Genomic DNA, 14,574 nt, shown 5'->3' on the forward strand with positions numbered 1-14,574 from the left:
GTATAAGTGTATGTATATATGTGAGCATGTTCACACGTGCATGCTGGTACCTATAGAGTCCAAAAGGAGCACCAGATACCCTAGAACTAGAGTTGCAGGCGGCTATGAGCCACCTGCTATGAATACTGGAAAATGGACTCTGGACTGTAGAAGCTGCAAATTCTCTTAGTCACCGTGCCAATTCTCCAGGCCCCACTGTCATTTTCAATTACATTATATCTTTAATATTTGTTTTCTCTTTTTCACACAAAGGTAGCAATCAGTGTAAGAACTTGGAAATGTGCACTTTCCTACAAACCAACAAGTTCCTAGCTTAAGTGTTCAATGCCACATGTCAAACCAGGTGCTCCTTGTGTTCTGCTCATCGATGTATAGAACCTGGGAAGTCCTGTGGATATTTTCCCTCTTGTGCCTCTTGAAAGGCTAGATTATACTCACCTCTGTCTTCTCAGTGATAAATTCAATATGTGTTCACAACAAAAACCCCATAAATGTTTTCTTGGATGAAGGAAGGCTGGGTGGAGGACAGTTTATGATCCTTGCTAACATGAGTGCTTCCAGCACAATGCTTCAGCAGTCAGCATTCAAGAGAAGCCTTGCTTCCCAAAGCCTACTAAATTGAAACAATCTGATTTGCTAGTATGCTGGCTGGGCAGTGGTGGCACAGGCCTTTAATTCCAGCATTCGGGAAGCAGAGGCAGATGCATCTCTGTGAGTTTGAGGTCAGCCTGGTTTTACAGAGCTAGTTCCAGGATAGGTCCCAAAGACTACTAAAAAAACAGTCTCAAAAAGCCCCCCACCAAAAAAAAAGAAAGAAAGATAGAAAGAAAAGAAAAGAAAGAAAGAAAGAAAGAGGAAAAACTAATATCTGACATTTTCCAGGTATTCCAAGTTTAAAAATACTAAAAACTTCAGCCAAATTCAGTGAAATCTTATTTCAGTGCTTTACAGAAGGTCAAATATCAAATTTTACAAAGTTACAAGAACAAGTAAAATGAGCTGATACTCCTTTTGGATCTTGATCATAGCATCCCTCTGACTAGTCATCTGGATAACAAGGCCTCAATGCCTAAAAATCGTCCGCCTTCTAGCTCAGGTCTACATGCTCAGTTTCTGCCAAGCCTACTATCAACTTCAAGAAACACAGGCATATCTGGGAAGAGAGACTCTCAACTAAGGGATTGCCTCCATCAAACTGTCCTGTGGGAGAGTCTGTAGGCAGTTTCTTAATGTGGGAAGGCCCAGTCTATTGTGGGGGCTGCCACCTCAGGCAGGTGGTCCTAGGTTGTATTAAAAAAGCAAGCCTGAGCAAACCATAAGAAGCAAATCATTAAGCAGAATTTCTACGTAGTCTACTTCAGTGTCTGCCATGAGCTCCTGCCTGGACTCCCTTCAGTGACAGGTTTTAAGAATAAGATGAAAAAACCATTTCTTCTCCAAAATTGCTTTGGTCCATGACTTATCCCAGTAAGAGAAGCAAAACAGACACCCATCATTCTGTAACATTCCAACAGATTCCAAACAGGGAACCAGAACAGAACCCAGGCTTGAACCTGTCCTTCTGGCTGCCTATACAAATATATGTCAAAGTATGAAAAAAAAAAAAACAAAGCTAACACTTCAGCTTGTGACTTCAAACATTACAGAATGAGCTGGATGTGGTGGTATACTCTTTTAGTCCCAGTGCTCAGGATGCAGAAGCAGGAGGTTCTTCTCTGTGAGTTCAAGGTTAGCCTAGTCCACATAGAAAGTTCCAGGCCAGCCAGGCCAAATAGTAAGACTCTTCCTCAATAAACAAATAAATAAAATTATGGAATCTAGATCTCATTACGTTATACTGGACAGAAGGTATAAAAGATCTTAGCAATGGCATCCAACATATATTTCAAGGGCTAAGTTGGGTAGATAAGGAATTTAAGGCCAGCATGGTTCATACAGTAAGTCTGAGGACACACTCAGCTACATAGAGAGACCCTACATAATTAATTATGATAATAATAATTTTCAGAAACAACACAGAAGAACTCAAATGCGTACCCGGAGGAGGGGTGATGTGTAAACCATTCTTTAGACTCCACTGCACAGGAAAGATACCAGGACTGTTAGCATGGCACACAAATGACCGCCTTGTATGGTCTTCTGATCGGAGATCATCCATTTCCACCAGAAAGTACTTATCATCAAAAACCTGTATAATTAAGATATAAAAGTGACAAATGGATTTTTTTCATATTATGTATGTAATACATATTAGGCATACACACACATACACACATATCTATCACAAATAGATCTGTACTTTCCTTAGCACAATCAAACATGTTACATAAGTTCATTTACACTGACACTGAGTTATTAAAATATTCAATAAATGTTAGTTCTACATCAGGTATTAGTTTAGTTAAATATCTTTCATATATTTACTCAGTTTTACTTTTTATAACAATTTAATGAGGTAGGTACCATTTTCTCTCTCTCTCTCTCTCTCTCTCTCTCTCTCTCTCTCTCTCTTTTGTAGACCAGGCTGGCCTCGAACTTAAAGAGATTCACCTGCTCTGGCTCCTGAGTGCTGGGATTAAAGCAGTGTGCCATCACCGCCTGGTGGTAGGTACCATTTTCAATACCATTTTTCAGGTAAGGAAGATAAATTCAAAGAAAGTAAAGTAATTTACCATAGGTTACATGGTCAGGAAACTTTTCTTTTTTTAAAACCTGAACTCAAACCAATTATTTGGTTTCCAAGTAAAATTTAGTTTAAGCTTAGTAAGGGTCAACTACATTACTATATTAACATCAAATGCCAAAGTGAGAAGTCCACAATTATCCTCTGTGTCTCTTCAGACTCCAGAGAAGGTTGGTGGGTCTTGGTGTCATGTCAGGCATATGTCTACCTCTCTTTCTCTCTTTCTCTGTGTATGTGTCTTAAAGATTTATTTTTATTCCATTACTTACACGTGTGTCTATGTCTGACACACATGTAAGTAATAGAATAATATATGCCACATGGCTGTAGGTGCTGAGAAGGAGGCCCTAAATGAAACTGTAATTACAAGTGGTTATAAAGCACTTGACTTGGGTGCTGAGAATTAAACTAGTCCTCTGTTAAAAGCTCTGAACCACCGGGTCATTTCTCCAGCTTTCAGAGAAGGTCTTAAGACTACTTATAAGCTCAAGAATCTGTTATAGCTCTAAGAATAGTCTTCCACTAAAACAAAGAAAATGTAAATCTCACCAAGACAGATAACTAAACATCCTAGTAATTATTCCCATAGTTATAATCCACCTTGGGCTCTACTTACAGAAAATGGGGTCCTGCTCTACTCTAGTCCTAAACCAAATCCTCTCTATTACACAGTAACTGCACAATTGATATAATTAACAGTGTGCTCAGCTCCTGTGGTTACTCTGGAGAGATGGCAGTCTGACTCCAGAACACACAGCTGTAGCTATCCTAGTGGTGATGCTAACTCTGTGACCCCAATCTCTATGACCCCAAACCCTTCCCTGGTTAGATGCGTGACGGCACTGCCTGGATTCACACTTTATGAATATTGTGGACCTAAGTCTTCTAGTTACACAAAGGAAGGCTGAGCCTCTAAACAGCATTTCCTTCCCCTACTCTGCTGCTCTGACTCTGCTCGGCTCTGGCTGTACAAGACTAAGACCTGAAGAAGAAATGGCACACAAAAAAACTGGGCAATACAATACAAATACAGAGGAGATTCTGGCTTCAGAGTGGATTGTATTAGGATAGCCTAAAGATCAAATCACCATCATTTCCTCAACTAGTTACCCTGATGGCAATTCTTCCCAGAAGAAATAACTCCCACTTCACCTTAGCAATTGTAGCAGGAGAAATCCCAAAAGGAGACCATGGGTCCACAGCTTCCAATTTCATATTTACAGAAAATTCATGGGTTCCAATAACTTGCTTATCCTGAAATATATATAACAAAAAGAGTAAAAATTTAGTGTCTTTGAATTAATTTATGCGCATATGTAGTTAAATACTTGTGATGGTTAATATTCACTGTCAACTAGGCTGAATTTGGAGTCCTCTAGGTGACATGCTCTGGGTGTGCCTTTGAGGGTATTTCCTGAGAGGTTTAACAAGGAGGGAAGAATATACTCTGATTGTGGAGAATATTACACTCTGAACTACGGTCGTGGATTGGATGAAAAAGTAGAAATGAGCTGAGCACCAGCAAGCATTTCCCTTTGCTTGCTGACTGCATGTTTACTGTGAAAGGACACCTCAAGCTCCCATCTCCAGGCTTCTCAGTCATGATGGTCTACAGACCTTCAATGAGTCAAAACAAGCCCTCAGCGCCTAGACTGCTTTTGTCATGGGTGGTTCATCGCAGTACAGGAAAGGTAATCTAGTTAATGAAAATAACAGAGCCGCTAAGCTTCTGGTAAATCTTGCCACTTCTCTTCCTGGGAAAATCTACTCAGGACAAAACAACTCATGTAAAGCATTCCTCTCTATGTCTGCAATGCAATGGACATCTGGAAGAAAAAACATATTTATTTCCTAACTAGTTAAGGTTATGTTGCTAACTGGAAAATAAGACACGCAGACAGCTTTCAGAGGATCTCGAAAGAGGATGGTCAGCATCCCTGCTGTCTGACCTCCCCTTCCCACACTGCAGGCTACAGTGCTCTCCTGCCTCTAGTGCTTCCTTCCCATTCTTTACCTCCCCCAAGTGCTATTTTCTACTATACGTAAAACTTGTATTTATCATGATTTCTGTTTTTACCTTAAATAAATAAGAAGGTAATGGTTCTTCCTCCTCCTCTTTTACTTTGGCCAGAATCTCTTGCCAATCAGCTTCATTTTTCAGATGCCTGATGGCTTTAGTGAGACAAAATAGCATGATTTAAGAGGAGAAAACCTATAGATGTTTTTAACTTCTGAAAGCATTTACATAAACACAATTACTTTCTACTATGGATTAGGAAAAGGTTTAGGTCTACTCCCCTCCACCACCAAACTCCCCCCAAAAGAGGGTTTTTCAATATAGTGCTGGTTGTCCTGGAGTTTGCTCTGTAGACCAGGCTGGCCTCCAACTCAGAGATCCTCCTGCCTCTGCCTCCCGAGTACTGGGATTAAAGGTGTGCACCACCATGCCCAGCTTTTTTTTTCTTTTAGGAGTTAGGAGTTCAGATCCACCTTCATACAAAATAACCTGTAATCGAATCTCAGTACTCTGTTTAAGAGGTCAAAATTTAAAGTTTGTTAAAATAACTACAGTAAGAGCAGATGTAATGCTGCAGCCCATGAAATAATACAATAAATACCCAAACTGGACTACACAGTAATGAATGCAAGAAAAATATTGGTAAGGTAAAAAGTCCGAGGTATAATCAGTAATGTATGCTAAACTATAAGTGTAATAACAAAATCAAAGAGAAATATATACTTAATGCAACTACTTTGTATAAATACAAAACACTTTTTATGTAAATTAAGAAAGGTTTCCATGCCAGGCGGTGGTGGCATATGCCTTTAATCCCAGCATTCGGGAGGCAGAGACAGACGGATCTCTATGCGTTCGAGGCCAGCCTGGTCTTAGAGCAAGTTCCAGAACAGTCAGGGCAACACAGAGAAATCCTTGTCTTGAAAAGCAAAAACAAAAATGTTTTCATAATATGTAAAATATATTTTTCACCCTCACAAATATTAATAATAAAACAACAATAGAAGTTTATATAAAAGTGCTATGTCTTTACCTGATGGGGGCTGAAGTTCATATCCTTGCTGAGCAGCCCAACCAATGTGATGAAGAAACGGATCTAAGTAGTACAACCAGTGTTCAAATTTGTCAGAACTTCCGAGTCCTTCATAGCGCAGCCTCAGCCGTCCCCCGATGTTCTCCACGACAGTAACAATCCAAGTGCTTAAGGAATCTCGAAAAGCTTGGCATTCTAGTCTGGACCCAGGAGCAATGAGATCTAAAGGATTCCTTCCATTACGGAGCTGCAGGTTAAAAATGTGAAATTGGAGAGGTTAATGTTTCTTCTTAAAATTCAAGTTCTAAATTTTCTGAAACTAGTCTTCATACTGTTTGACTCACACTACAACAGTGGGATTAAATTACATCGTCTATAGATGGCCTCCCATAATACCACTTTTGGATGATATGAAAATGTTTATCATAAAGAAAAGCTTACTTATAACACAAGGAAATTGTTTTAACAATACCTCTAATTATTATTTCATTTACTATAGTTTTAAAAATAGAATCTTGTCTCTGATTATGAAAGCAAATAAGATCATCATTAAAGAGAAAATCAAACATGCCTACCCTCTTCTGTAATCCTAAAGACCTGAGAGACAACAGAGAGTAGCTGGTATCAACACTACACCTAAGCCAGTATCTACTTCTGCTTCTCTTTGCTATGTTTTGTCATTTTTTCAAAACATATACTGTTTTCACTTATTAGATTACAGATCTCTTTTTATTAGAGCAGATGTCAGCTTCCCTAGTTTTTAAACTGTTCTTAATATTTTGCACTTATGTGAGCAAAAATGTATCTACCTCATCATCCATTCATTTTATTATTTTTATTGCCCTGGGCAAGGATAAAAAAAAATTAATCTAAGTATAACACATTTTTAAATTTGTTTGAAACAGTGTTCACAAATGGGCATGGAAGTATCTATCAGCAGAACCTTAACCGGCACTTGATTTAGAAGCTTTAGGCACTAAACACGCCACCGAAGTACAACTTCTGCTACCACATGTTCCAATCCTTATGCTTATGACTCTAATAGCAATGATTCTTTTCCTCCATGCAGTAAATTCAGTTTTGAATTCCTTGCAAAAGTTTTCCATACTGGTTTAAGAAGCAGTGATACTCACGCCCTCTAGCAAAGACACAGGAGGACCACAGGCTCCTCTCAGTGTCTGCTGTAGAAACGCACCCCAATCAGACACCTTATGTCGGATGCCTAAACAAAGAAAGAAGTAGTTATTATTCATGTCAGCCACTGAACACAAAGAAACCTGACATACAGAAATGACTTAAGGGTAGGCTTATCACTTAAAAATCTCTTTTTGAGAGCTTGACTAGACAAAACAAAATAGCTACAAAATATCCTCATTCTTCCCTGAGCCATGTGCTAGTTAGTGCTTTGTCACCTTGGTACAAGCTAGAGTCATCTGGGAAGAAACCTCAATTGAGACAATGCGTCCATCACACTGGCTTGTACACAAGTTTGTGGTGCATCTTCTTGACTGATGACAGAGGTGGGAGATCCCAGTCCACTATGGGAGGCAACGCCTCTGAGCAGGTGGTCCTGAGGTATATAAGAAAGCCAGTTGAGCAAACCACGGGGAGCAAGACAGTACAATGTTCCTCCATGGCTTCCGCTTCAGTTCCTGCCTTGGCTTCTCTTAATGGATTATAGCCAGAGATATACATGTATACCAAATAAACCCTTTCCTACTCAAATTGCTTTTGGCCATGGTCTTTATTATATCAATAGAAACCAAATTAAGACGGCTACTCTCTGGCTCAATAAGAACGGTATGTAAAACAGAGACTATTAGTTGTACACAAAATAATTCCCTTACTTAATTTTATAAAAAAATCCCTTACTTTATTTTATTATAAAAAATTTCAAACATGAATAAAAAACACAGAAAGAGGCCTGGGTGTGATGATATATGCTTGTAAGCTGGGAGGATGAGGCAGGCAGATCTATATGTGCTCAAGACCAACCTGATCTACATAACAAGTTCCAGGTCAGTCAGGGCCACATAATGAGACCCTGTCTCAAAAACAAAAACAAAAAAACCACAATAAAACAACAAAAAACACACACAGAAAAAGGTACAATGAATCTTCATGCAACATAGCTTCAACAACTGTTACCTCATGCCCAAATGTTTTATCTGGAGCAAGAGTTAGCAAACTATCACTTGTGGGCTAACTCAGACCTGCTTTTTATAAATAACACTTTACTGGCACATAGCCATGTTGATTACTGATGTTTCGTCTGTAGCAGCCAGCTTCACACTGCAAGGGTAGAATGCTGTATCTGTGGTGGAGACCATAAGAGTGACAGCTAAAGCATTCACTATCTGGCCCTGAGCCAACCCCTGGCCCACACCCTCACAAATTTTACTGCTACCCAATCAAGAACTACTTAGAAGCCAATTTTAAACATCATAGAATTTCATCCATATATATTTCACCAAATATTCATGAAATAACTTTAAATTTCTTTATACATGTGAGTAGTTGTCTCAATGTCTATCTCTGCACCATGAACATGCAGTGCCACCAAAAGAGGTTGTAGAATCCCCTGGGACAGGAGTTACAGGCTTACTAGATGGTATATGGATGCTGGGAATTGAACCTGGGTCCTGCTAATTATAATCAATCCCTAAATATTGTTCCTAAACTTGAGGACAAACTTTGCTGAGAGAGGGGACATTGTCCTCTAGAATTACTTCCAGCTGTCATGGGGGTTAGGTTCTTTCTGGAGGATCCTGTGAAATTAAAATGATGGTTAAATTTCAAGATCAATGTCTTTTAAAATTGTAAACAGTCTCTGAGTATTTTGTGAAGGTCTGGCCAGAATGTTGTACAAGATGTGCACCGGTAGAGCATGAGACTCTTAATCTCAGGGTCGTGGGTTCGTGCCCCACGTTGGGCGCCAAATAATGGCAAATCAATCTCACACCAGTTATGTTTTAAAGGGGTATTTATTTTGGGGGGTAAACTTGCATACACATAAACCGTCAGGAAAGGAGCCTAGTCGCTGGAGCAGGAGCCGGAACCAAGTTCCAAGCACCGGAACCAAGAGGCCAAGCCGAGGCTTGCCGCTCTACTTTTAAAGAGAAATATACCACGCCCCAGTGGGCTGGTATTTCAGTAGCTATTGGCTGACAGAGCGGAAGGCGCTCCCGCAGCACTGTGGGCTCGTGCTTCAGCGACTATTGGCTGAAGCAGCGGAAGGTACTCCCGCAGCAGCTGGTGATCCAAGAAAGCCTGTTACATATTTATTTCCTTTTACTCTTTAAACAACACGAAAGTTGGATACGTTCAACCTCTTCTTTCCTTCAATATTTTATCTCAGGTATCATTTTTTTTTTTTACTTATAGTCAACAACTTAAAAGTAACTGATTAATTATATGGATATAAAGATGGCAAGAAAGAAAATAAATAGAGCTGGAGATGGATCAGCAGTTAAGAGCTGTTACTGTGCTTGCAGAAGACCCCGGGGATAGGTCCTAGCACCATACAGTGTCTTATCATTCAGAACTCCAGTCTCAGGGGATCCATCCAATGCCTTCTTCTGACTTCTCAGGGTAACAGTGACACACATGGTACAGAGGCATAAATAATGGCAAAAACACTCATACACATAAAATAAATACCGCTAGTCACATGAGCTCCTCCACTGCTCTATTTGCTTTTTAGCAACGATACTGTATCTACATTGTATTCTTATATGTATCAGGTAGCTATAATAATAAAAATCATTCATTTGGTTTTCTAATCCTCATTCTTTTTGGGGAAGGAAAGTAGTTTTAAGACAGGGTTTCTCTGTAGCTTTGGTAGCTGTCCAGGAACTAGCTCTTGTAGACCAGGCTGGCCTTGAACTCACATAGATCCGCCTGCCTCTGTCTCCTGAGTGCTGTGATTAAAGAAAGGCATGTGCCACCACTGCCCGGCCTAAGACAGGGTTTCTTTATGTAGCCTTGGCTTTCTTGGAACTCACTCTGTAGACCAGGCTCGCTTCGAACTCAGAAATTTGCCTGTCTCTGCCCCCCAAGTGCTGGATGAAAGGTGTGCGCCATCACTGCCTGGCCTGAACCTCATTCTTTAGTGGATTCCTTATGAAATGCTCATGGGAACAATATTCCTCAAATGTTTTCTACTTTCTTAACAGTTTATAGAGGATTTTTTGACCAGGAAGTCATTTTGGATAGCGATAAAATCCTCTCATTCTCTCTTTCACTGAATTTCTTAATTAAGTGATGAAAGTTAGCAGCAGCAGCACAAAACAGATCAAAAACATCATCTTGTAACAGAAGTCACACTGAATGTAAAGAACGTACTTGTTCTACAAAAAGCACAAAATCTAAATTAAAGGATGCATAAGTCAGACCCAAACTGGGGGAGATCCTACACAGTACTTTTCAGAAATGTCTAAATAAAGAAAGACTAAGAAAGCTAAAGAGATATAGCAAAATGCCCAGCTCCTAGACCAGAAACAGAGGAGACTGGAACACAGCAGCACTAAGGGAAGGCTGGCCTATACACACCACCCATGTCCAAGTGACCAAAGACAAAGCACAGAGTGGCGTTCCAACGTAGTAACTAACTCCACTTAAAAATCTAAGGGGGCTTAAAAGGGAAAGAGAGTTTAACACAGCTTTTTGCTGTTTGCTAGCGATTTTTCCTGACTCAGCAGCCGTATTTAAAAAAAAAAAGCCACGCCATTTTAAGGCAAAGCTTCCTGGGCCCTGCTGCTGGTGCAAACTCCGGCTATGGAGATCTAGCTGCCTGCCTCTGCCTCCAGAGTGCTGGGATTAAAGGCATGCACCACCATAGCCTGGCTTGGTTGGAAACTTATTCTGGACATATGACAACAGAAAGCAACATGTGACTCAGAGATATCATTTTTTTTCTAAAATTGTTAGCATAATTTTAAAAAGTACAAAAGGTCTGAAGACTAATTAATAGCATTTTACCAGACTTACTTTCCTGATTTTGATATTTACTGGGCTGCTCATGAATGTCTTATTTTTTAGAAATACATTTCTATGAATAAAAAGGGCATCATGACTAAAGCCAATTCCCAAATTCTTTAAAAGACGCCTGTGTGGATAGGGAGAAAGGACAAAACAAATGTGGAAAAACACCAACACTTGGGAAAATGTCACAAAATGTCATCAAGAATGTTTTTATACTATTCTTACAACTTTCTTGTAAATTTAAAACTAAATCAAAGTAAGAAGTTATAAATATAAAATGTCACCTACTTTCCTGAGTATATAATCTCTCTACAACCTTTATCTTCTCCATTAAAGAATTTTTACTTTTTACATTTTCTAACATTATTTTAAATATATGATTGTTTTACCTATGTATATGTCTGTGTGCCAAGTGCATTCCTGGTGTCTACAGAAGACAGAAGAGAGCATTAGATCTCATAATATTAGCGTTATGAGCTACTATGTAGGTACTGGGAATCAAACCCATGTTCTCTGCACAAGCAGCAAGTGCTCTAACTACTAAACCACCAAAACATCTCTCCAGCCTCTCCTCCCTCTTAAAATTTTATCTATCTATCTATCTATCTGTCTGTCTGTCTGTCTGTCTGGTCTTTTGCATCTTCCTCCAATTTAATTGATGGCCTACTCTACGTAGGGTACATTCTTGTAACAGAACTTCAGTTGGTTCATTTAAAAACCAATAGTGCCGTGTAACCTATAATCCCAGCATCTGGAGGGCTGAGGCAATGAGGCTTTCCAAGTTTGAGGTTAACCTGTGCTATACAGTGAGACTCTGGCCAAAAGAAAAAAGGCTGTAATATAATTTACAAGTTTACTTTTAAGTTAGGAGAAAGAAAAATAAACAGAGAACCTGAGAATGGTGTCACAGGCCTGAAATCTCAGTTCTGTGGGCAGATAAGGCAGGAGGTTGTCAAGTAGCAAGGTTGTTGAGTCTATCCATCTGGCCTGCAATCAGGCCAGGTCTGGTGGCATATGCCTGTGATCTCAGCTCTCATGATGAATGTGAGTTAGAGGTCAATCTGAGCTACACTGTGAACCGCAAAAAACACAAGGATGGAATCTATCCAGGAAGAAGTCCTCCTCAATCACATGTATAAAGTCCTAGGTACAATCACAGAACAACAAACAACAACAACTGGATCTCCAAATCTCAAACTCAGACAGCCTCAGTCTAAGAAGAAGAAACTATGGTTTTGATGGTCATCAAAAAAACCTGAATGGTTTATAGTAGAAGAAAAAATTAATTAGGAAATACAGGACCAGAGGCTCATTTGGTAGAGTGCTTGCCTAGAACCAACAAAGTACTGGGTTTGAGGCCCCAACACTGCATAAATGAGGCCTGACAGCTTGCTGGTATTCACAAGTAAGAGTAATGAGAAGTTCAAGGTCACCCATGGCTATGTATCAAATTCAAGGCCAACCAGAGATATATGAGACAATGTCTCAAAAATTAAAAATAAATGATAAATAAAACAGAGTCTGGAGAGATGGCTCAGTAGAGTTTGGCTGCTCTTCCAGAGGTCCTGAGTTCAATTCCCAGCACCCACATGTCTGCTCACAACCAAATATAACTCCAATCCCAGGAAATCTGACCTCCTCTTCTGGCCTTCTCTGATTACAGTAGAATAAGGTTCCTGATTCCACTCGGATGAGCTGGCCTCTGAGGAAGCCTGTTACAGGAGGATCCAGAAAGACTAGGCCTTGGGGCACAAACCTCAAGAGAGCACAGAGAGACACAGGCCAATGGGGAACCATGAAAGACATGGCCAAACAAAAACCTGGTAGCACACACCTGAAAGCCTCACAATTCATGAAGAAGAGGCAGGAGGATAGCAAGTTGAAGGCCAACCGGGGCTACACAGTGAATGAAAGCGTAGCTTAGTCATAACAAAAATTCTAATTGGCAGCTGAAAGCAATGGCTGTTCTTTTAGAGGACCTGAGTTTGATTCCCAGCAGCTGTCAATTGTCTGTAACTCCAGTTCCAAAAGATCTGACACCCACTTTGGGCTTCAGTGGGAGCCCCTATGTACATGCACACATACACACAGTTTAAAAAAAAAAGCTAAAGGGTTAAAATAAGATAAATTATAGATAATATGATTTCAGTTTAAAAACAGGGAAATTTTTTCATTAAAAATATGAGCCTAAGATGGGCAGTGGTATCATGCGCTTTTAATCCCAGGATTTGGGAGGCAAAGGCAATGCAAATCTCTGTGAGGTCAAGGCCGCCTGGTCAACATAGCTAGTTTCCGGACATTCAGGGATACACAAAGAAACCCTGTCTTGAAAAACAACAAAATAAAGAAACAAACAAAAAGTTAGCCTCACCTAGAACGCTGTGTAAATCTATGTAGGAGTAGCCTGACAAGCCTCAAGACTGTGGCCAATCTAAATTTTCTTACAGCAATATCCTATCAAACCTTGAAAGGGAATATGCTACTACCTTCTGGAGCTTCAAGGGTCTTCTTATTCTGTTCACACCACCCCAGGGGATAGAGGCCAGCTTTCCTGATATCACACCAGAAGTCTGCTTTCCGGTCTTCACCGTAGCCTTCATAACGGAGTAGGAGTAACTGCTCACAGGCAGTAATGATGGTGGCAACCCAATAAGTTTCAGGATCTTTTTTCACAGCTACCTCAAGCTTCATCCCAGGAGCAAAGCCATTTTGCAAACGTATGTCCACCTGAAAAAAGAAATGTTATTAGCCACCAGACAAAATGTATTTCATGAGTGTTTTTCAGCCCAAATTCTTTTTTAAGACCTAAGATTTTCAAAGCACTAAATGCCTATAAAACCTTCTCAAAGGAAACCTGAGAAATTCAAATTATAACTCATAACACTGATCAAAAAAAAAAAAACAGAAGTAGCTACAGGGCTCTGTCCACATGGCAGTGATAGAACTTGGTATTTTCAACAACATAGCCAGTCTCTTATGATTATAGAAGGTATCTTCTAGAAAGTATATACATTACTAAACATTCACATTTTCATATCCTTCAACATGTCTTCAAGATTTCTATATCACTCAACAACAAAAAGTTTTAGATAACCACAACATGGAAATGAAAAAAGTATAAAGATATAAATCAGTAGTATTAGTAATATTATGTACAATATGCAGGAAATCCATACTTCTGTCAGCTGTTATAGTAAAGTGTTCCAATGTAGACAAAAAGTTACATGGTGACAAAGGTATGGGTGAGCAATTCTTAAGTATATAAAGGTACTGTGGAGAAGTTACAAATTAAAAAAAAGGGCAGGGGGTGGATATGCTGGCACTCACCTTTAATCCCAAGACTTAAGAGGCAGAGGCAGGGGGATCTCCTTAAGTTCAAGGCGAGCCTAATCTACAAAGCACTGGCTTTGTGGGACAGCCAGGGCTACACAAAGAAATCCTGTCTCAAAAACCACACACACACACACACACACACACACACACACACACACACACACACACACAGTATCTAATCTCACCCCAAAAAAGGGGGAGGGAAGACTGGAGTGAATCCTGTCATTGTGGACTGGAATCAGAAGTATATAAATAAAAATATGAAAACTGATAGGAAAGCAGTATAAATGTGGACATAAGTCATGTGCATTTAACCCTGAACAAATTTAGTGCCCAAATAGTTTTTATATCATCTTTCAATCAACAAAAGCAAGGGATCATAGAGAAACTACTAGTTACAATTCTGGAAAAATAAAAATAAAGTAGAAGTCTCAAATATCTTGTGATGTCAAACAGAAACAATTAAAAAAGTATGGGGCATGTTAAAAGGAAACACTTTAGCTAAAAGGAACTCCCAATGGTCAC

General features: G+C 39.6%; 1 protein-coding gene across 8 annotated transcripts in view; it reads right to left on the reverse strand.

Annotated features, from left to right (window-relative positions):
• Sfmbt1 (Scm like with four mbt domains 1) overlaps window positions 1–14,574 on the reverse strand; it is a 113,343-nt gene that overhangs the window by 26,531 nt on the left and 72,238 nt on the right. For all 8 annotated transcript variants that reach the window (XM_048421692.3, XM_048421687.3, XM_048421690.3 and 5 more), the window contains 6 exons: window positions 13,203–13,443; window positions 6,867–6,955; window positions 5,734–5,980; window positions 4,761–4,855; window positions 3,836–3,937; window positions 2,038–2,188 (listed from right to left, as the gene is read on the reverse strand). In XM_048421692.3, the coding sequence (XP_048277649.3) occupies window positions 2,038–2,188; window positions 3,836–3,937; window positions 4,761–4,855; window positions 5,734–5,980; window positions 6,867–6,955; window positions 13,203–13,443 (925 nt within the window). The remainder of the gene's footprint in view (window positions 1–2,037; window positions 2,189–3,835; window positions 3,938–4,760; window positions 4,856–5,733; window positions 5,981–6,866; window positions 6,956–13,202; window positions 13,444–14,574) is intronic.

The sequence above is a fragment of the Myodes glareolus genome, chromosome 5 (assembly GCF_982192425.1).
Source record: "Myodes glareolus chromosome 5, mMyoGla1.1, whole genome shotgun sequence".
Classification (NCBI taxonomy): domain Eukaryota; kingdom Metazoa; phylum Chordata; class Mammalia; order Rodentia; family Cricetidae; genus Myodes; species Myodes glareolus.